This window comes from Bombina bombina, chromosome 5 (assembly GCF_027579735.1).
Source record: "Bombina bombina isolate aBomBom1 chromosome 5, aBomBom1.pri, whole genome shotgun sequence".
In the NCBI taxonomy this organism is placed as follows: Eukaryota; Metazoa; Chordata; class Amphibia; order Anura; family Bombinatoridae; genus Bombina; species Bombina bombina.
This window is the reverse complement of record NC_069503.1, coordinates 629,996,932-630,021,886: the sequence shown is the minus strand read 5'-3', so window position 1 is coordinate 630,021,886 and position 24,955 is coordinate 629,996,932. Positions and strand designations below refer to the sequence as shown.

The window sequence follows — 24,955 nt, the reverse complement described above, 5'->3', positions numbered from 1 at the left end:
TTTTAATTAAACTAAAGTTTGCAGCAATAGAAAAAATAGTTAAGATAGGTTATGTCACCAAAGCACACATTAGTATCATCTGTCACTTTTTTGTTCCTAAAGTGTAAAGAAATATTGTTGTTTTGTTGTTGTTGGTATTTTCAGAAATAAGTAGTTAATTTAAAATGCTTTAGTTATGAAAAAGCAAAGATTTGTTTACTGGGCAAAATCACAAAGACTAATATTTTATATTCTGGTTTGTTTAATAAACATTTGAGATCTCATTCATAGTCCAGGAATCCTATAACTATTTGTATTCTTTTTGACAGAGTGGTGCTCGAATCAACATTTCTGAAGGCTCCTGCCCGGAACGGATTGTGACAATAACAGGGCCAACAGATGCAATTTTTAAAGCATTTTCAATGATTGCACTTAAATTTGAAGAGGTAACTAAACTAAAAGCAAACATACTGGATACGTATATACAATATATGCATGTTGTTGTTTTTGTTTTGTTTTTTAATCAAATATTTAGTTGACAAGGTACATTATTTTGAAAACCTATGTTTGTTTTAAAGCTGTATCCAAATTTCCTAATGCACTACTTAATGGCAAAAGGGAACTTCATTCTCTTTAAACGCTTTTAGCAGTAGCACTGTTGGAATAGGAATAATGGGTCAATTTGCAGGCTGTTTGATCCATTCTTGTGCTTTCAGATACTTTAGGGAGATGCAATTGCTTCCAGTAATGCACATTAATGGCAAAGTAGGAAAAGTAATACAGCCGGATCCCATCGTGGGTTGAAATTGAAATAATGATTGCATATTTTTAACTTCATAACTGATACAATTATGTATTAATGTCAATGTTTTGAATTCCATAGGGTAGGCATATTATTCAACTAGATTTCATATATATATATACTTAAAGGGACAGTCTAGGCCAAAATAAACTTTCATGATTCAGATAGAGCATGTAATTTTAAACAATTTTCCAATTTACTTTTATCACCAATTTTGCTTTGTTCTGTTGGTATTCTTAGTTGAAAGCTTAACCTAGGAGGCTCATATGCTAATTTCTTAGACCTTGAAGGCCACCTCTTTTCAGAATGCATTTTAACAGTTTTTCACCACTAGAGGGTGTTAGTTCACATATTTCATATAGATAACACTGTGCTCGTGCACGTGAAGTTATCTGGGAGCAGGCACTGATTGGCTAAACTGCAATTCTTTCAAAAGAACTGAAATAAAGGGGCAGTTTGCAGAGGCTTAGTTACAAGATACTCACAGAGGTTAAAAGTATATTATTATAACTGTGTTGGTTATGCAAAACTGGTGAATGGGTAATAAAGGGATTATCTATCTTTTAAAACAATAACAATTCTGGTGTAGACTGTCCCTTTAACAACCTTAAAAAGAGGTTTGAAAATATCTTGAAAATGTATGTGCTCAACATATGCCACTCACAGATTAGTAGTGGAAAAAATATATAAATATATTATTGAGTACAAAAACAATTTCTAACAAATAACCACTGGTGCACTTATAAGAATAGATAAATACAATGATCACCAAATAGAGACTTCCAAAAAGAGATGTGAAAGAGCCTCTAAATAAAAATACAGAAACCGCTAAAATAGTGTTAGTGTCCCATTGCTGGAATGGTAAAAGAATCATAGACTGCGGAAATTTCTTCTATGGATTTCCTCTTAAACTCTGAGCTAATGTAGCTAATACAAGCTAAGCTGGTACTTGTAAATATACTGCAAATTCCATGTTCTTACTTAATTGTGCAAGTAAAGAGGTTGGCTCAACCTTTGACCGCACCTTCACTTGTTAGCCCAGCTGTCCGGCAGTTACTTTGGAAGGCTTAGTATACTTTTACTCACAACCTCCTGTGTATTATTTATTAATGAGCGTACGGCCAATCTCCGGCCTCCACCTTATGTGGTTCCCTAGTGAGAGCATAGAATTTGCTCCACCCAGGAAAATGTTAAAGGGACAGTCTACAATAGAATTTTTATTGTTTTGAAAGATAGATAATCACTTTATTACCCATTCCCCAGTTTTGTACAGCAAATATGGTTATATTAATATACTTTTAACCTCTGTGATTACCTTGTATCTAAGCCTCTTCTGACAGCCCCCTGATCACATTACTCTTTATTTATTATCTACTGACTTGCATTTTAGTGCTGTGTTTTGCTAACTCTTAAATAACTCTACGGGCGTGAACACAATGTTATCGATATGGCCCACATGAACTAGCAGTCCCCTGTTGTGAAAAGCTAATAAAAAGCATGTGATAAGAGGCTGTCTGTAGTGGCTAAGAAAGAGGCAGAAATGTAGAGGTTTAAATGTTATAAAGTATATTAATAAAACAATGTTGGTTTTGCAAACCTTCGGGAATGGGTAGTAAAGGCGTTGTCTATCTTTTTAAACAATAACAATTTTAGTGTTGACTGTCCCTTTAACTGTACCAGCTTCTCCCAAATCTTGTTAGTATCGCTCATTAGCTCTAGGACAAAGGGCTGTTATAGCAGTATAAGTTCTGTACTTCCTATACTTATTAACCAATAAGCATTAGCAAACAGTACCCCCAGCCAAAAAACATTAGTATATACAACTGATACGGTTGTATTCATTTTAATTTAACATAATGTTTTGATCAGACAAATAGAACATTTTAACATGTTTAAATGTTTAATTATATCATTTTAAATATGTTTTATCATCCATTTGAAAATAGCAGCTACAAAAAAATATAAAAATATATTTTTCATGCAAAAAGTAAAGTTAAAGCTGTTTGAAATGATGTTAACCTGTAAAATGTCAGCCCTTTGCAGTAGGACCCTCCTCCACTTTGGTTTGTTATATCTGTCTGGTTTTTACTATGAATCAGTGTCCTTGTGTACCCGTACTCACCCACCTACTGAATTTGGCAATGCATTATAAAAAATATGGTAAAAATTGTATTATTATTGTTGTTAAAACTAACAAGACACCACAGTCATTGCTGTAATGCCATCAGGTCTCAAAAGTGTCATACATTTGCAAATTTGGAGGTAATTTTTTACATTTCTTATGCTTTAAAGGGACAGTCTAGGCCAAAATAAATTTTCATGATTCAGATAGAGCATGTAATTTTAAACAATTTTCCAATTTACTTTTATCAGCAATTTTGCTTTGTTCTCTTGGTATTCTTAGTTGAAAGATTAACCTAGGAGGTTCATATGCTAATTTCTTAGACCTTGAAGCCCACCTCTTTCAGATTGCATTTTAACAGTTTTTCACCACTAGAGGGTGTTAGTTCACATATTTCATATAGATAACACTGTGCTCGTGCACGTGAAGTTATCTGGGAGCAGGCACTGATTGGCTAGACTGCAAATCTGTCAAAAGAACTGAAAAAAGGGGCAGTTTGCAGAGGCTTGGATACAAGATAATCACAGAGGTTAAAAGTATATTAATATAACTGTGCTGGTTATGCAAAACTGGGAAATGGTTAATAAAGGGATTATCTATCTTTTAAAACAATAAAAATTCTGGTGTAGACTGTCCCTTTAAAGGGACATAAAACCCTTTTTTTTTCTTTCAAGATTCAGATAGAATATACAATTTTAAAAAAAAAATTAAATTTACTTCTATTATCAAATGTTCTTTGTTCTCTTTGAATCTTTTGTCAAAAAGCAAGGACGTAACCTTAAGGAGCGTGCACAAGCACTATATGGCAACAGTTTTTTCAAGAATGTTATCCCTTTGCAAGAGCACTAGATGGCAGCACTATTTCCTGCCATATTTTGGTCCAGACACCTATCTAGGTATCTCTTTAACAAAGAATAACATGGGCATGAAGCAAATTTAATATTAGAAGTAAATTTGACACTTTTTTTTAAACTGTATACATTGAGGCCCATTTATCAAGCTCCGAAATGGAGCTTGAGGGCCCGTGTTTCTGGCGAGTTTTCAGACTTGCCAGAAACAGCAGTTATGAAGCAGTGGTCTAAAGACCGCTGCTCCATAACCTGTCCACCTGCTCTGATGAGGCGGACAGGAATCGCCACAATTCAACCCGATCGAGTACGATCCGGTTGATTGACAACTCCCTGCTGGCGACCGATTGGCCGCGAGTCTGCAGGAGGCGGCGTTGCACCAGCAGCTCTTGTGAGCTACTGGTGCAATGCTGAATACGGAGAGCGTATTGCTCTCCGCATTCAGCGTTGTCTGTCAGACCTGATCTACACTGTCGGATCAGGTCCGACAGACATTTGATAATTCGGCCTCTCTGTCTGAATCCCAAAATAAATGTTTTGGGTTTCATATCTTTTTTAATGGGACAGGGAGAGAGGGAAATTTGCCAAAGCGGTTATTTAATAGGACACGAAACACCAATCAATTTGGTAACAGAAACATATTTTTTAATTGTACACGCTAGAACAATTTTGGTTAAGTCCTTTTAAATTAGTAAATAAACAATAACTAGTAAAAAATAGCTCCCATCAGTACAACCATCTAACCTTGTTACATAAAGTGCTGGCACCCGCAAATTGTTAAGATACCACCCCAGCCCTGTTTCCTTCACTGTATATTTTTTATTACTAAGTTTCTGTATAAATAGTACAAAGAACAGCTCATGTATTCAGTTACTGTCACGGCATGCAGTTGTTTTCGCATGTCTCCTGCTACAAGGGAAATAGCATAGTAAAAGCCGTCTCACAGCAGATAGTAAAAAAAATAATGACAAGCCACTTCCTTTATGTTAAGGTTCAAGTTTCCACAACTGAAGGATAATAGATATACAGATCATTGATAGTTTACTTCTGGTAAAATGTATGCTCACTTTACACCTCTGTACATCAAAGAATCACAGAAAAACAACTCTGACTTGTCATTACCTCACAAGTTATGTAATGTTATTTGAACCTTAGGAAGATTCGGTTGCATAGCTTTCTTAGTCAGAAATTTCAGACATCAGGACAATCCATCCCCAATCCATAAAATAGGTGACACACTATTGTGATACTAATTAAGAGCTAGATTACAAGAGGTGCCTAATGTTTCACGCGCAATGTTGAAATATTGCGCTTCCGTGCGTATTACAAGTTGAAAGTAAACGTGACAGCAAAAGCGCAGACTAAATTTGGGTTCATCAGGTTAGCGCGACTGGAATCCTCGAGTAAAGGGTTAGGACTAAATAAAAAGTTGCACCAAACACAACATAAATACATTCAAATAAACAGTTACACTATATACACTATTTAATAAAAAAATTTTTATATAAATATTAATTCAAAATAAGTATAAGGGTTAAAAGGCATATGGTATATGATAAGGTGTTTGAATGTAAAGATAAGGTGTTTGAATGTAAAGAGCTATAATATGTAAATGTATGTACTGTATATATACATATGTATATGTGTATACAAGTGTATGTATGTTTATGTGTATAGATGTATGTATATACATATATACACATATAAATGCATATACAGTATACACATTATACATATACATACATATGTATATATACTTTTGAGCCCTTTCCACTCTAATATCTGAAAACATGAAACATAATTGTTATTGAATTGTAATATTTAATAATGCATTTTACACTGTATGTACTGTAAATATTTTACATTTCAATGTTCTTCACATAGGGGAAAATGTTTTATGTATTTTAAATAGATATTCCTGATATTCCTGATATTCCCATATATATATATATATTCATATACAAGTATAGATGTATATTTTACAAAAAATACATCAGATATATATATATATATATATATATATATATATTTAAAAATATATAGAACATTTTTTTATATGTGAAGAACTACCTTCGGGTTAGAGCTATAGGTTGAATGCGGTGCCAGATTAGTGATAAGTGTTAGGGTTTTTTCCAGTTTGCATGCTCCATTAAATTCTATGGGGAGAAGTGGTCCTCAAGTTAGTGCGCGTCGGCTTTTGCTAGGCTGACCATATTGCCACTTTAAAAAGGAACACATATGAAAAATACATATGTGAGGGTTCTTATACAAAACCATTTCTTTAAACAGCCCTGACATATGTATTTTTCATATGTGTCCCTTTTTAAAGCGGCAATATGGTCAGCCTAGCTTTTGCTCACGTGCAAAAGCGCCAAATAGCACGCCACTTGTAATCTGGCCCTAAATAGGATAAGTGCACAATATGTGTGTTTAGTGTATGCCCTTATTCAATATGCTGATTTGCTTTGAAAGAGAGCTCTGCTTACTTACAGTGAGCATCACACTATACAATTATGTCTACAAAAGTAAAATAGCAATAGCACAGCAGCAGGCAGATTAGGTTGTTTTGTTTGTATGTATTTTATCTGTGTATCATAACTGATTTTACTTTTGAAACTACAATAACAGGTCTGTAATTTGTATTTTAAGTGTGTGGGATTGAAGACACCTAAGGAGTAAATAAAATGTTACATAACAGATATTTATATACCAGAGGCTAAACTGATGTATATAATGATATGATGCAAATCAAATTGGCAAATTGTGATTTAAAGGGACAGTCTACACCAAAATTGTTATTGTTTTAAAAGATAGATAATACCTTTACTACCAATTCCACAGCTTTGCACAACCAACATTGTTATATTAATATACTTTACAGCATTTAAACCTCTAAATTTCTGCTTGTTTCTAAGCCACTAGAGACAGCCTCTTATCACATGCTTTTTTATTAGCTTTTCACAACAGGACAAGAATAGTTCATGTGTGCCATATAGATAAAATTGTGCTCTCTCATGTGGAGTTGTGGCTGATACTGCACTAATTGGCTAAAATTCAAGTCAATAAATAATAAATAGCCATGTTATAAGGGGGCTGTCAACACAGACTTAGATACAAGATAATCACAGAGGTAAAAAGTATATTAATATACTTTTAACCTCTGTGTTTATCTTGTATCTAAGTGAAAATGTGGGATGAGCCAATAACAATAAACATATACATGCAGTCACCAATCAGCAACTAGCACCCATGTGCTTTGCTGCTCTTGAACTTACCTAGATAAACCCTTCAACAAAGGATAAAAAGAAAATAAAGCAAATTAAATAATAGAAGTAAATTGGAAAGTTGTTTAAAATAATATGCTCTGTCTGAATCATGAATGTCTAATTGTGACTTTACTGTCCCTTTAATTTGCCACAGCAAAGGAGACCAAGAACATGGATTCCACTAGGCTTTTTCAAAGAGTATATACTGTATCTCTGGACTAGTCTTGATTTGCAAACCCTTGCGCATGTGCTAACAAAATAACAGTGTCAAAAGTTTTTAAAAACATTTCTTTCATTATATTAATATATTCTATGAGTTTAATGTACCTTTAAATCGGAACTAGTAGCAGATGTATATTCGCTCACAACTGATACAACAGAATTTAAACTTTTTAAACTCTATACTGTAGATGCAACAAAGGAACAAGAAAAGGACATTTGAAAGCAAAAAAAACTTTTAAATTTTATACAGATAAAATAAAAATAATACAAAAAAAAATCTCTAGTGGTCTTTTAGATCAAATATATTGTGTAATGTTCTCAGTATAAGGGAAGAAACATACATCTAAAAATCAATATTTTTCTTTAGACTTCAACTTAGATTGAATATTTAGCAATCTCCACATACACTTCTCTGTGAAAGGCCTCTCTGTCAACAGTAACTAAATTGCTCATTGTCTTTGTGTTAATATCATTCCATCTCAGGATCGGTGTGACTGAATTATGGGATGTGTTTTTACAGCTGCATGTCCCTGCTTCAGTTGCTAACCCCTGGTGTCGGACTTGTACATTCTAATATCACTTCTGGATTGCTATTATCTCCTTGCCATAATTAGAAACCCAAAGCCGAACATTAAGCTCCCTCTGCTGCCAAAAACAAGCTGTATGTTAAGCTACTAAGGCCTTTATGTTTTTTTTTTCTAACTGAAATGATCTGCTGCCCCTTTATACATAAATATATTTCTTGGCTATGGTGGTCTTCAGAATTTTTACCAGAATAGAAAGGCAAAATCAATATATAGCATTGTAATATTATTGTAGACAAATAAATCTAATATACATTCACAGGCCCATTTATCAAGCTCCGTATGGAGCTTGAAGGGCCGTGTTTCTGGCGAGTCTTCAGACTCGCCAGAAACACAAGTTATGAAGCAGCGGTCTAAAGACCGCTGCTTCATAACCCTGTCCGCCTGCTCTGAGCAGGCGGACAGGAACCGCCGGAAATCAACCCGATCGAATACGATCGGGTTGATTGACAGCTCCCTGCTGGCGGCCGATTGGCCGCGAGTCAGCAGGGGGCGGCGTTGCACCAGCAGCTCTTGTGAGCTGCTGGTGCAATGTTAAATGTGGAGAGCGTATTGCTCTCCGCATTTAGCGAGGTCTTGCGGACCTGATCCGCAGTGTCGGATCAGGTCCGCAAGCCCTTTGATAAATGGGCCCCTTAGAATTTAGAACGCTCACCTTATGATATAATTGTAGTATCTGGATGGTTATGTGAATCCTTATGAGGAAATAGAAATACTGCTCTTTCTATTGAAATATATTGGACCTCATTACGAGTGGAGCGGTAGCGCGCGTATTACAAGTTAAAAATAAAAAATAAAACGTTTTCGCTTGCACGCCAACCCAATGCTCGCAAAATACCAAAGTTAGAATATTGCAAACTCTCTAACATATTCCCCCTTAGAAGTCAATGGAGTACATAGAAGAATATGCTATATTTATTCCTAAATACATATTTCTACATATATTGGTATTTTGGTACAATATATATCTATACCTTTATATATAGATGATTATATATAGGTATAGATATATACAGATGTATAGGAATATATATTTATAAATACATAGAACATATTCCCCTATGTGCAGAACTTTGGAATGTGAAATATTTACAGTAGATACACACTATAACACTTTATTAAATATGAATATTGTATAAATACGTTTTTACATGTTTTCATCTACTTGACTGCAAAGGGCTCCAATGCACATATATATATTAGATAGTTATTATAAATTTAACTGTACTTTTAAATGTATTTTTTATTTTGTGACACGGTTTTGTTTCTGTATGAGGTTGCACTATCGGTACGCACGTTAATTTCAATTGCGCTCAAGTAATTGCGTTTACTTTCAACTTGTAATACGAGCGCTACATCCGACTCGCGCAAACAGCCGCGATAAACCCAATATCGCTTGAGCATAACTGTTAACGTGCCACTCGTAATCTGGGCCTCTGTGTGTAACTGGTTGTTTTTGTTAAGTAGGATGCTGTATTTTATTTGCCAACCTCTGTTTTATTCTAAGCTTGGTGGATAAAGTATTTCACAACTTTACATTAATTATGTGACATATATAGGGTCATTATACACCTCTGTACTCCTCTTTCAAATAAGTGCTCCTAAGTAGTATATGGATTTATTTCTTACTATTGTAGAGTTACAGGTTCAGCACCCTTCAGCTTTTATTACTTGGTATTTAATGATTTAAGATATTTCCTTTTTCTCATGTATCACTTGATATCAGTACGATAATGCTATTCTTCGGCTGTAAGGGCAAACTCTTCTATTTCAAATGAAGGATCTTATGTGGATCGGATCAGGATGATTGACAGACCTGCTGGCGGCAGTGTATGTTTTCTGGTCCCAGTGAGGTCAGATTTGATAACAGAAGTAAATTGGAAATTTATCTGAATTATGAAAGAAAAATTTGGGGTCTCATGCCCCTTAAAGTGGCTTCACACATTTAATACACTAAAATTTAATGGGTTGGGATTTTTTTGATAAAGAATTATATATACAGTAAGCCTGTTTTAACAGAAGAGGATATACTCTTTCCCGTGAGGGCCACCATGCCAAGTTGGGTTCTATTGCTACATACATGTGTACAACTACAAGCCATCTGCAGATTTAGTTAGAGCCACAGACTCATATCTTTGCTCATGCTTTGCTGGTAAGTGTTTGACATCTTATGAATTAATGTGATTTTTCCATGTAACAATTAGGGTCATGCAAGTAAACAGTGAAACTCATACATTCTCCTGGTCAAAAGTTCAGCCATATGGTTTAGACATAGGCCACATAAAGTCATTCAGTAAAAGTAGGAACTAGGTCATTAAACCAAGACAATGAGTCTACTATAAACCCTGCTCTGCCGATGGGGAAACATTTCACTTTAAAAGATCTAATGATCAATATATTTTAATGCTGAAACAGTCAAATTTTCTTACATTTCTCTTTCAATTACTTAATGTGAAGTACAGGATTTTTATTATTTTAGTTTAGGTTATTTAATCAGCCACCAGGATGAACCATTAAAAATGAATTGTAACTGGTGGGCTTTCTTTTTACGTGACTATGTACTCTATGTATTCTGTATATAACTAAGTGTAAGAGTGCCTTACCTCAGTAATGCTGTAAGCATTCCTCCTTAATTGATCATTAGACATATTGGTCAATAAACAAAATCCAATGACCAAACCTAAAGCTTTTACATATAATCAGCTTTAGGTTAACCTATTTCATGCTAATAATATATAAACATGCCTAATTGCTGCTCTTTCATACAAAGTTTTCATTTAATTCTTTTGATTCTATTTGTCCCTTCCCGTTTGAGAAATGGGATTTTTCTTTCCACAGAATAGCCCCAATGCAAGGACGTCTCAGTTTCCTTACTGTATTAGTCCCATCTACTTCTGCTGCAAGGCTATTTAACAGTAAATGAGAGTGATAGGCATGCTTGCATCATAGGAAAATAGCAGCTCCCAAAGAGAGAGTGCAATTTAATGACTAAATAATTCAATAAGGAAGGACAGATGAGCTGCAGTGCTAAGAGCAAAGTCCCAGGGTTAGGGAATTACAGTGGTTGTTGTTTTTTATATGTTTGGGTTTTGAGGCATTTGGCGGATTTCTGGTTAATCCCTGTAAGCACAGCACTTCCAACAGGTGCCACTAATATCCGCCAGTAGTGGCAAAGACAAAGGCACTGTGCAGGACTTCAGCATTGTTTCTCTGGTCACAATAGTAAATTGGATTGCTGAGAATATGCTTAATTATTTCCCTTGTACCAGTTCCCGAGGATAACAAGGATACTAGGTCATTTGCTGGTTGTTGTGTGACCTGCAGGACAAGGTTATATCTCTTTTTGTTTAGTTTGTGCACCTGTTACGTCTAAAGCACTTTTCCACATAAAATCATATAGAAACAAACTTTTAATATTAAGATAGAATTTAAACTTTTATATATATATATATATATATATATATATATATATATATATATATATATATATATATAAAAAGAAAGGGGCAGGGTGGCGCAGAAAACTCAAACTAAAAAATATATAATGAATAAATAAATAAAATATAATACAGTTTATAGTAAAATATTATAGCAATACGAAGTTATAAAAAAATATATATATATAAAATAAATAATATAATATATAGTGTATAGTGTTACAAATGTCCATAAGCTATAAGAAATCCTAAACGATCAGAGGTAATCAGGAGCACATCAAAATACGGAGAGCAAAGTCTTCAGATGTTAGTCCCCTATTAGATGTGCACTTACTTGAATGAACCTCAATCACATGAGGTAAGAATGTAGCACTTTCATAAAAGAGTGAGGCACTCCCTGTAGAAAAGATTGAATGATCCACTGGATCTCCCAGAGTGCAGGCTTCTGTATCTTGGAATATGGATAGTAGAATCCTCCAAATGTCCTCGTGCTCTCTTTAGTAAGTAGTAACTTCCAATTCCAGTGTTGGTGTCATATAAAGAGAACCAGAAAAGCAAACATAGTGTAAAACTGCTTTAATGGAACATAAATGACACACAATAAGGTACACTCACATAGAAAACCTCAACTAATGAGGTATGAAGAGAGCACATAGATGTAATAAAGCTGCAGCCCAAGAATTCAATAGGTATCCGCAGTGGGAATCTTAGTTCAAAGGCAAATGCAGGCTCCACAGTTACAGAAGTATCGAACAGTTCATACAACAGGTAATGTACCTTCCTTAAAAAATCTTACGCGTTTCGAAGGGTTAAATGAATTAAATTCCCTTCTTCATCAGAGACTTTGCTCTCCGTATTTTGATGTGCTCCTGATTACCTCTGATCGTTTAGGATTTCTTATAGCTTATGGACATTTGTAACACTATACACTATATATTATTTATTTTATATATATTTTTTTATAACTTCGTATTGCTATAATATTTTACTATAAACTGTATTATATTTTATTTATTTATTCATTATATATTTTTTAGTTTGAGTTTTCTGCGCCACCCTGCCCTTTTCTTTTTATGTTCTTTATTGAGGAGTGATAGGTCTCCTCTGCTATTTTGGGTTTTGGCAGCTGGATACTTCTTACTGAAAATATATATACTTTTATGAGGTGCTGGGTATAGAGTATATACCTTGTGGCATAGCTTTTATTTGACTGTGAGCGCCCAGGAGTGATTCAGTGGATTCTTTCTACTGGTTCATTTATCTTTTGTCTTTATATATATATATATATATATATATATATATATATATATATATATAGGAGCAGCAATGCACTACTGGGAGGTATTTAAATTACAGTAGGTGAATATGTGCACCCACCAAACAGAAGCTAGCTCCTGAGCCTACCTAAGTATGCTTTTCACCAAAAGATAACAAGAGAACAAAGTAAATTTCATAATAGACAGTCATTTGAATAATAGAAGGGAATTGGAAAGTTGTTTGAAAGTGCATGCTCTATCTGCATCATAAAAGTTTCATTTTGAAATTATTATCTTATTACCTTCTTTACATGAGAGCATACTGAGGTAGAATCAGGGGTCAAGTCCTACAAAAAAAAGTGTGGGAACTCACCAAGACTTTCACTCTCCCTCACAATTAATACTGTTATTACTATACTCCATCAAATTTATATATATACAGTATATATATACAGACACACACACACTGTATTTACAGTATATGTACATCATCTATAAACTGATGAACTAATGCAGGCTCGCCAGAAACAGCAGTTATGAAGCAGCGGTCACAAAGACCATAACCCTGTCCGCCTGCTCTGAGTACGATCGGGTTGATTGACACCCCCCTGATTGGCCGCGAGTCTGCAGGGGGCGGCGTTGCACCAGCAGCTCTTGTGAGCTGCTGGTGCAATGCTGAATACGGCAAGCGTATTGCTCGCCGTATTCAGTGATGTCTGTCGGACCTGATCCGCACTGTCGGATCAGGTCCGACAGACATTAATAACTAGAGGCCATAGGCTGTGTGGAATATAACAGTGTTCTGCACTTACATTTCTAACACAATTTCAGAATGGAAGTACAGGAAAAGAGTACAAAATAAATAATGAAAGTATATTGCGAAGTTGTTTTTTATTTTTATATATATATATATATATATATATATATATATATATATACAGTTTATCATTTTATATTACCATCTGTTGGCGCTCTACAAATGCCTGATAATAATAATAATAATAATAATAATAATAATAATAATAATCTCAAAGTATTTAATGTCCTTTTAATGATATTTGTTTTTTTTTTCTCCACAGGATATTAATGCTTCCATGACAAACAGCACGGTGACAAGCAAACCCCCTGTAACACTAAGGTTGGTTGTCCCAGCAAGTCAGTGTGGGTCCCTTATAGGCAAAGGAGGATCTAAAATTAAAGAGATAAGAGAGGTAAATAACCCTTCACATATATTTTATGCATACCACTTGCCTTATTTAAAGGATTGTGTAAGCATACAGTGCATTATATTATGAGCACCGATGTAAGATAATTGCTTTGCCTTATTATTGCAGTACTGAATATTTATAAATAATGAAATCCTTCTTAAAATGTGATTCTAGCATTAAAAAACAATCTGCTCTAGCTCATTAGATTATTTTTAGAAAATAATAATACATTTTCATGTTTTATAATGTCTTTAACCCCTGAACAGGGGCTAAGTATGGCCTAGATTTGGAGTTTGGCGGTAGAAGGGCTGTTAACGCTCCGCGGGCTTTTTTCTGGCCGCACCATAAATTTAACTCTGGTATCGAGAGTTCAAACAAATGCTGCGTTAGGCTCCAAAAAAGGAGCGTAGAGCATTTTTACCGCAAATGCAACTCTCAATACCAGAGTTGCTTACGGACGCGGCCAGCCTCAAAAACGTGCTCGTGCACGATATCCCCATAGGAAACAATGGGGCTGTTTGAGCTGAAAAAAAACCTAACACCTGCAAAAAAGCAGCGTTCAGCTCCTAACGCAGCCCCATTGTTTCCTATGGGGAAACACTTCCTACGTCTGCACCTAACACTCTAACATGTACCCCGAGTCTAAACACCCCTAACCTTACACTTATTAACCCCTAATCTGCCGCTCCCGCTATCGCTGACCCCTGCATATTTTTTTTAACCCCTAATCTGCCGCTCCGTAAACCGCCGCAACCTACGTTATCCCTATGTACCCCTAATCTGCTGCCCTAACATCGCCGACCCCTATATTATATTTATTAACCCCTAATCTGCCCCCCTCAACGTCGCCGACACCTGCCTACACTTATTAACCCCTAATCTGCCGAGCGGACCGCACCGCTACTATAATAAAGTTATTAACCCCTAACCCGCCTCACTAACCCTATCATAAATAGTATTAACCCCTAATCTGCCCTCCCTAACATCACCGACACCTAACTTCAATTATTAACCCCTAATCTGACGACCGGAGCTCATCGCTACTATAATAAATGGATTAACCCCTAAAGCTAAGTCTAACCCTAACACTAACACCCCCCTAACTTAAATATAATTTACATCTAACGAAATTAATTAACTCTTATTAAATAACTTATTCCTATTTAAAGCTAAATACTTACCTGTAAAATAAATCCTAATATAGCTACAATATAAATTATAATTATATTATAGCTATTTTAGGATTAATATTTATTTTACTGGCAACTTTGTAATTATTTTAACCAGGTACAATAGCTATTTAATAGTTACCTAGTTAAAATAATAACAAATTTACCTGTAAAATAAATCCTAACCTAAGATATAATTAAACCTAACACTACCCTATCAATAAATTAATTAAATAAACTACCTACAATTACCTACAATTAACTTAACACTACACTATCAATAAATTAATTAAACACAATTCCTACAAATAAATACAATTAAATAAACTAGCTAAAGTACAAAAAATAAAAAAGAACTAAGTTACAAAAAATAAAAAAATATTTACAAACATCAGAAAATTATTACAACATTATTACACCTACTCTAAGCCCCCTAATAAAATAACAAAGACCCCCAAAATAAAAAATTCCCTACCCTATTCTAAATTAAAAAAGTTAAAAGCTCTTTTACCTTACCAGCCCTGAACAGGGCCCTTTGCGGGGCATGCCCCAAGAATTTCAGCTCTTTTGCCTGTAAAAAAAACACATACAATACCCCCCCCCAACATTACAACCCACCACCCACATACCCCTAATCTAACCCAAACCCCCCTTAAAGAAACCTAACACTAAGCCCCTGAAGATCTTCTTACCTTGTCTTCACCATCCAGGTATCACCGATCCGTCCTGGCTCCAACATCTTCATCCAACCCAAGCGGGGGTTGGCGATCCATCATCCGGTGGCTGAAGAGGTCCAGAAGAGGCTCCAAAGTCTTCCTCCTATCCGGCAAGAAGAGGACATCCGGACCGGCAAACATCTTCTCCAAGCGGCATCTTCGATCTTCTTGCATCCGGTGCGGAGCGGGTCCATCTTGAAGCAGGCGACGCGGATCCATCCTCTTCTTCCGTTGTCTCCCGACGAATGACGGTTCCTTTAAGGGATGTCATCCAAGATGGCGTCCCTTGAATTCCGATTGGCTGATAGGATTCTATCAGCCAATCGGAATTAAGGTAGGAATATTCTGATTGGTTGATGGAATCAGCCAATCAGAATCAAGTTCAATCCGATTGGCTGGTCCAATCAGCCAATCAGATTGAGCTCGCATTCTATTGGCTGTTCCGATCAGCCAATAGAATGCGAGCTCAATCTGATTGGCTGATTGGATCAGCCAATAGGCTTGAACTTGATTCTGATTGGCTGATTCCATCAGCCAATCAGAATATTCCTACCTTAATTCCGATTGGCTGATAGAATCCTATCAGCCAATCGGAATTCAAGGGACGCCATCTTGGATGACGTCCCTTAAAGGAACCGTCATTCGTCGGGAGACAACGGAAGAAGAGGATGGATCTGCGTCGCCTGCTTCAAGATGGACCCGCTCCGCACCGGATGCAAGAAGATCGAAGATGCCGCTTGGAGAAGATGTTTGCCGGTCCGGATGTCCTCTTCTTGCCGGATAGGAGGAAGACTTTGGAGCCTCTTCTGGACCTCTTCAGCCACCGGATGATGGATCGCCAACCCCCGCTTGGGTTGGATGAAGATGTTGGAGCCAGGACGGATCGGTGATACCTGGATGGTGAAGACAAGGTAGGAAGATCTTCAGGGGCTTTGTGTTAGGTTTATTTTAGGGGGGTTTGGGTTAGATTAGGGGTATGTGGGTGGTGGGTTGTAATGTTGGGGGGGGGTATTGTATGTGTTTTTTTTACAGGCAAAAGAGCTGAAATTCTTGGGGCATGCCCCGCAAAGGGCCCTGTTCAGGGCTGGTAAGGTAAAAGAGCTTTTAACTTTTTTAATTTAGAATAGGGTAGGGAATTTTTTATTTTGGGGGTCTTTGTTATTTTATTAGGGGGCTTAGAGTAGGTGTAATTAGTTTAAAATTGTTGTAATAATTTTCTGATGTTTGTAAATATTTTTTTATTTTTTGTAACTTAGTTCTTTTTTATTTTTTGTACTTTAGCTAGTTTATTTAATTGTATTTATTTGTAGGAATTGTGTTTAATTAATTTATTGATAGTGTAGTGTTAGGTTAATTGTAGGTAATTGTAGGTAGTTTATTTAATTAATTTATTGATAGGGTAGTGTTAGGTTTAATTATATCTTAGGTTAGGATTTATTTTACAGGTAAATTTGTTATTATTTTAACTAGGTAACTATTAAATAGCTATTGTACCTGGTTAAAATAATTACAAAGTTGCCAGTAAAATAAATATTAATCCTAAAATAGCTATAATATAATTATAATTTATATTGTAGCTATATTAGGATTTATTTTACAGGTAAGTATTTAGCTTTAAATAGGAATAAGTTATTTAATAAGAGTTAATTAATTTCGTTAGATGTAAATTATATTTAAGTTAGGGGGGTGTTAGTGTTAGGGTTAGACTTAGCTTTAGGGGTTAATCCATTTATTATAGTAGCGATGAGCTCCGGTCGTCAGATTAGGGGTTAATAATTGAAGGTAGGTGTCGGCGATGTTAGGGAGGGCAGATTAGGGGTTAATACTATTTATGATAGGGTTAGTGAGGCGGATTAGGGGTTAATAACTTTATTATAGTAGCGCTCAGGTCCGCTCGGCAGATTAGGGGTTAATAAGTGTAGGCAGGTGTCGGCGACGTTGAGGGGGGCAGATTAGGGGTTAATAAATATAATATAGGGGTCGGCGGTGTTAGGGGCAGCAGATTAGGGGTACATAAGGATAACGTAGGTGGCGGCGCTTTGCGGTCGGAAGATTAGGGGTTAATTATTGTAAGTAGCTGGCAGCGACGTTGTGGGGGGCAGGTTAGGGGTTAATAAATGTAATACAGGGGTCGGCGGGGTTAGGGGCAGCAGATTAGGGGTACATAAGTATAACGTAGGTGGCGGTCGGCAGATTAGGGGTTAAAAAATTTAAATCGAGTGGCGGCGATGTGGGGGGACCTCGGTTTAGGGGTACATAGGTAGTTTATGGGTGTTAGTGTACTTTAGGGTACAGTAGTTAAGAGCTTTATGAACCGGCGTTAGCCCAGAAAGCTCTTAACTCCTGCTATTTTCCGGCGGCTGGAGTTTTGTCGTTAGAGCTCTAACGCTCACTTCAGAAACGACTCTAAATACCGGAGTTAGAAAGATCCCATTGAAAAGATAGGATACGCAATTGACGTAAGGGGATCTGCGGTATGGAAAAATCGCGGCTGAAAAGTGAGCGTTAGACCCTTTAATCACTTACTCCAAATACCAGCGGGCGGCCAAAACCAGCGTTAGGAGCCTCTAACGCTGGTTTTCACGGCTACCACCAAACTCTAAATCTAGGCCTAAGTAAGTTGCACTACTGAAATACCCCCTTCCCATGTGCTTCTCCAGGCCAGGATAAGGCCAATGATTGGAGTAAGTGTAGGTACATCTGCTCCTGATTGGTTCAACAGGTGTAGATTTTAACTATATTCAGGTGTAACATCATTCATTTTTTTCCCCAAGGTTTCTTGATGAATCATTGAGAAATGTTCATTAAATTGCTATGTTAAAAAAAGGTTGTTTGTATGTATTTATATTTAACTATCTATAATCTATCTCTCCATCTATGCATCTTTATCTAGCTATATTGAGTATTAACCAGGCAATTCAGCAATAAAACATTGTTATATCCATGTACATATACATACACATAGAATGTGTTATTGTTTTCTGCTATCTACACATTGACTTTAAAGTAATATCTCTGTATTTTCATAGAGAAGATTGACTGGTTACCAGTGTTTCTGTTTCAGACACTATCTATCTATCTATCTTTCTATATATATATATATATATATATATATATATATATATATATATATGTGTGTGTGTGTGTGTGTGTGTGTGTGTGTGTGTGTGTGTGAAGGAAGGGGTAACTGTTCAAATACCTCAGTGCTAAAAAATAACACTAAAAATAAAATGACTAATTAATAGTAAATAGTGATGTATATAAGTACCCTATAACCATAGATAAAATAAATAAATATATATATATATATATATATATATATATATATATATATTTATGCTCTTGCTCACCAATGGTCTATAGAGGATTATAAAAGAAAGGACAGGAATGTATGTATCTATAAACTAATAATAAACATGCTAAAAACATATATCAATTAACTATCAATTGGTATTGAGGATTAGCAAACATATAGTTCATGAGAATAACGATAACAATATAATCCCATATGTAATTTGACAGTTCATATGTGGATCAATAAAATTCTTCAGATGAAAACAAATCCCTGTTGGATGTTCACTTACTGAAAATAACCTCAATCCTATGAGGTAAGATAGGCACGAATGAGCAGATTAAAGCTGTTTTCAAAGGCAAATCCGGTACTCGATATCTTATACCTTTGATACTTTGTATCTTTTGGAAGCCGACCAGGTACTTCAATGATATGGTAGTTGGTTGTAGATATTCAGCATTCGGATACAAAAGTTACCAATGGATCCCAGATAGGATGTTTTTCATACAGGATTAGCGTGTATGCAAGACAATAAATCGAAACATCGATAATAGTGCAACTCCGTTTTAATGGAGACAAAAAAGACACATATATAGACAGATCAAGATACACTTACAAACTGAGACCTCAATGGAATGAGGTAACAGATCAGCGGTTATGCACACAGGCAGTTCACAACGATAGCCAATAGCTACCGGAAGCGGCAGTGTAAGCGATAAAAGCAGCAGCGGGTATAGCTTGTCCAAAGAGCGAAGGTACGGCTGAAAGTCTGTACTGATTGTACAGTAAATAACCTGATGCGTTTCGAAGGGAATTATAAAATAAACCCTTCTTCATCAGAGGTGTTAGGGGTTACAAGGTCTCAGGTGAGAATGGGGAGCAGGTGTGTTAAATTTGTTGTTATCGCTCTCACACTCTCTCATACTGGCCACTGGAAGTTCAACATGGCACCTCATGGCAAAGAAATCGCTGAGGATCTGAAAAAAAAGAATTGTTGCTCTACATAAAGATGGCCTAGGCTATAAGAAGATTGCCAAGACCCTGAAACTGAGCTGCAGCACGGTGCGCAAGACCATACAGTGGTTTCACTGGACAGGTTCCACTCAGAACAGGCCTCACCATGGTCGACCAAAGAAGTTGAGTGTACAACTCAGCGTCATATCCAGTAATTGTCTTTGGGAAATAGATGTTGATGGGGTGGGGGTCAGCCTGTGAGTGTTCAGACCATACGCCTCACACTGCATCAGATTGGTTTGCATGGCTGTCATCCCAGAAGGAAGCCTCTTCTAAAGATGATGCACAAGAAAGCCCGCAAACAGTTTGCTGAAGACAAGCAGACTAAGGACATGGATTACTGGAGCGTCATGGTCTGGGCCTGCATGAGTGCTGCCTGCACTGGGGAGCTACAGTTCATTGAGGGAACCATGAATGCCAACACGTACTATGATATACTAAAGCAGAGCATGATCCCCTCCCTTCAGAGACTGGGCCACAGGGCAGTATTCCAACATGATAACGACCCCAAACACACCTCCAAGACGACCACTGCCTTGCTAAAGAAGCTGAGGGTAAAGGTGATGGACTGGCCAAGCATGTCTCCAGACCTAAACCCTATTGAGCATCTGTGGGGCATCCTCAAACGGAAGGTGAGGGAGCGCAAAGTCTCTAACATCCACCAGCTCTGTGATGTCATCATGGAGGAGTGGAAGAGGACTCCAGTGGCATCCTGTGAAGCTCTGGTGAACTCCATGACCAAGCGGGTTAAGGCAGTGCTGTAAAATAATGGTGGCCACACAAAATATTGACACTTTGGGCCCAATTTGGACATTTCCACTTAGGGGTGTACTCACTTTTGTTGCCAATGGTTTAGACATTAATCGCTGTGTGTTGAGTTATTTTGAGGGGACAGCAAATTTACATTGTTATACAGAATGTGCACTCACTACTTTACATTGTAGCAAAGTGTCATTTCTTCAGTGTTGTCACATGAAAAGATATAATGAAATATTTTCAAAAATGTGAGGGGTTTACTCACTTTTGAGGGATACTGTATATATATATATATATACTATATATATATATATATATATATATATATATATATAGCACTGTTGCTTGAAGCAATAGCAACAACAGCTATGTTTTATTTTGCTACAATATGATATGGAGAGTATCTTATACTTGTTATTCCAATGTGAAGCAGATCTCTAAACCACATTTTCTCTATAGCTGCCTTTACCTGTTGTAATCACCACCCTTATCCCCAAACATAAGCCCCCTCCCCCCGATAAAAACTCTGCCTTCCTGTTTCCTGTGTATGATGTAGAAAAAAAAATGTTTCTTATTTTGTTGTAAATCCACAATTACTTAAAATTGTATGCCAGTTACTCACAGAAATAACACTGTTCTAGAAATGTATAATGATTTTGTGTGTCATTTCTATATTTGGCTTTAGCATATTCACGTGCTTGACACTAATATCTCATTCTATTTTTCCACATCACATTTTTTTTCTTATAGTTCTAAATAAATATAGACATTTTAAAAATATACTCATGCAGGCTCAAACATCACACTTATAAGCAAGTAAAAATGTGTCGCCTATTTATCCTTTTATAAAACTGTTGTATGTAACTATGCTTATGGTACGAACATATTTTTCTTCATCGTAAGATCTGTAGTTAAAGGCTTCTTTTATTTTTAAGGTACATCGTGAAAAATAATTGCGCAGAAGTAAGCCATTTTCTGTTAGGCAGAATTGTAAAGCTTTATGTGATAAACAAAACAAAAAAAAAAAAGAATGTACAACAAGACAAAGAAAAAGAACAATTTATTGACTACATGTTTTTAGTCTGTGCTTTCTCCAAAAGAATAAAGGGAATCTTTTCAGAAGTATCTGTTATCGCCTGTGGGCGGTAAAGTGCTTTTTAAGACTTTTTTTTTTTGCCTACAGGGAACTGTGCGCATTGCTATTATTCAAAATGCCTCTTCCAAAAAAATAAATAAATAAGCAGTTGGAATCCAGTTTGCAGACAAAAAAAGATGTTGTATATCTTCAATTTATTTTTAGATATTAAAAGAAATAGCCTTCTGAAAAACATGTTGTTTTTCATGTCTGCAGATCTTTTATTTAGCTTCTAACTAGTTAGAAAAGCCTATGGGCAACATAAGCTTTCAGAATTTCCTCTTATTTTTTCTACATGATCCATGTGACTTATTCTGTTATATTCCTTTTTAACTCTGTAGTGTCTCTCACAGTAAACCAGATAAAAAGTTGTGTGCTCAAGAAATGACATTACTTTCTACTAGTTAAATCACAATAGTATTACTACCATTGATGCTTTATTTTATCAACGTGCAAATATATAGTAAGATATTATTTACATATAAGCTTTAACCTTGTTTTGGAGATTTAAATTAAAGGGACATTAAACAAATATACCCTAGATAGAATGATGCATTCAATGCAAAATATTATTAGATTGAGTATAATATGCAGATGTATTTTTTTGATATATTAGCTGTTCAGGTATTGAAGAAATAAGTTCACAAATCCACGTTATAATTTAAGTTTCCTAAAGGAATTAAAGGCCTATCGAGTCATTACCAGCAGAAGAGGGACACCAATTAATCCCCTGAACCCATTAAATAATATACAGACAAGTTATTTTGGAGAATATAGGACCTTTACGCATCACCTTTATTAAATATATAACAATTAAATATATAAACAATTATAAGCAATTGAGATGCTTAGCTACAGAAACCTACCAGAGGTCAGTGGCCCAAACACATATGCAGCAGAGTTCCACTCTGCTCAAGGAAATGATACTAAGGCGTTTAACCCTACCTTAGCCATCAGCACCTATGAAAATTTCAATCTGCCATCCAGAACCAGGGAGGGAGGGTGGACAAACGTGTTAGCTTCTGATCCAGAGGGATAAGAGGAACAGGAACTGTTGAGGGCAGCTTATAAAGGTAGAGCCCTCTCCTAAAGCTGCAACTTTGTTGGCCCTGCTTTTCACCAGCTTCTCTTCTCCTATCTTACTCCCCTTCGGCTTTAACTCTTATCACGCTTCACGCAGCGTCTTCCACTAACTTTCTCTAATCTTCTCTGCTGAGGCCAATTACTGAAAGCTATAAATAAGTCACATACCCAAATGCAAACACACATGCACACACACACGGGCACAAACACATGCATATATATATATATACACACACATATACAAGCACACACATGTACATACACGCATACATGCACGCACACTCTTATAAATGCATACACACACATACATAAACACAGACACATGCATACACGTAGACACATTAATACACACGCACATACAATTGCGCACACTCACACATGCACATGCACACAGAAATATACACACATAGAAACATGCACACACATATATATATCTACACAAACATGCTTGTACACACATGTGAGAGCCTGCATACAAAAATGCACAAGCACACACTTATGCTAACATACTGGGAACTAAAAATGTGCTATTGCCATAGTAGGCTTCTTTTTGTGTGTACTTGCATAATACATGCATACAACATAGAGATCATTTCAAAGATGCATATTGTATTAGTAAAATCATTCAAAAGGAAATTGGAGAAAAGAAATAACAATTATATATATATAAACTTTTCTCCCACCTATGTGATGACCATTATAGGTTGCTTCTTGATTTTTAAGAACATCAATTTGTTCATTTAATAATCTTCTGCAGAGCATGCAAAAATGTAACATTTCTAGCAAACCCAGTTACCAAAACATGATTGCTTTATCACATTTGTACTGTGCTTTCTCTACTCCTAATATATATTTGAATTATCTTGTATTTGTGAACAAAAGAAACAATCTAGAAATTGAAACGTCACATATCTTTTGTTGCAAAGTGTCACATAAAACACTTCCTTCAACAGCAGTTAAATAGTTTAATCAGAAATACAGCAAGCACATTTTATAAATTTACTTTCAAATATATCACCAGGTTACTATATTGAGAGAGATACCTTATTTTTAAGTACAGCTCTGCTTCCATTTATCACTATGACAAGGTGCAGCCTTTGCTACAGCAACAAGCTGAAAAGAAAATTGGTTCCTTATTTCAGAAAGGAACAATTATAATAGAAAGATTTATGATCACTGTAAGATTATTTTATACCAAGAGTTATAACAGTTTTTTTTCCATGGATTTGGTTAATTAAGTATAAATTAAATTTATGTGCAAAATGTTTCAAATAGAAGGTAATGGCAAATTTGAAGTTAATTAATTTGGAAAAATTCCTGATTACTCCACACTGTGCTCAAGTTTAATTATTGGAAATGTTATATTGATCATCATGGTATACTAGAGGTATTAAATTATTATTAACATTATAGCTCAAATTGGAAATCTCAAGCAACGTATGATTCTAATCACACATTTTTCTGCTATTGCAGTATATGTCCTGTAGCCCGTGTGGAATTTGTTAATAGAAGTATAACACATTGACTATATTTATTTACTTAAAGGGACAATAAAGTCATAAGAAAACTTTCATGATTTGAAAGAGCATGCAATGTTATACAACTTAATTCTTTTATCTTATTTACATTATTCTCTTTGTATCCTTTGTTGAAAAAGATTCCTAGGTAGACTCAGAAGCAGCAATGAACTACTTGGAACTAGCTGCTGATTGGTGGCTGCACATATATGCCTCTTATCATTGGCTCACCAAATGTGTTTAGCTAGCTCCCAGTAGTCCATTGCTGCTTATTCAGCAAAGTAAACCAAGAGAATAAAGCAAAATTTACAACAGAAGTAGTTGTTTAAAATAGTATGCTCTATCTGAATCGTGAAAGAAAAATGTTGTGTTTCATGTCCCTATACGTCAGTAATATGTCACCTCAATATATTTGATTATTGAGCTTCCCCATATCATTTTCCATCTCATTTACACACAATGATTATCAATTTAATTAAACTCACATGACGAGGCAGCCACCTGACTTTATTATGACAAATTGATCCTTGGGGCCGATTTATCATTTGT

The 24,955-nt window shown here is 35.8% G+C and overlaps 1 protein-coding gene across 3 annotated transcripts in view; it reads left to right on the top strand.

Moving 5' to 3' along the window:
- LOC128660660 (poly(rC)-binding protein 3-like) overlaps positions 1-24,955 on the top strand; it is a 282,926-nt gene that overhangs the window by 202,784 nt on the left and 55,187 nt on the right. For all 3 annotated transcript variants that reach the window (XM_053714597.1, XM_053714595.1, XM_053714596.1), the window contains exons 6-7: positions 309-425; positions 13,596-13,727. In XM_053714597.1, the coding sequence (XP_053570572.1) occupies positions 309-425; positions 13,596-13,727 (249 nt within the window). The remainder of the gene's footprint in view (positions 1-308; positions 426-13,595; positions 13,728-24,955) is intronic.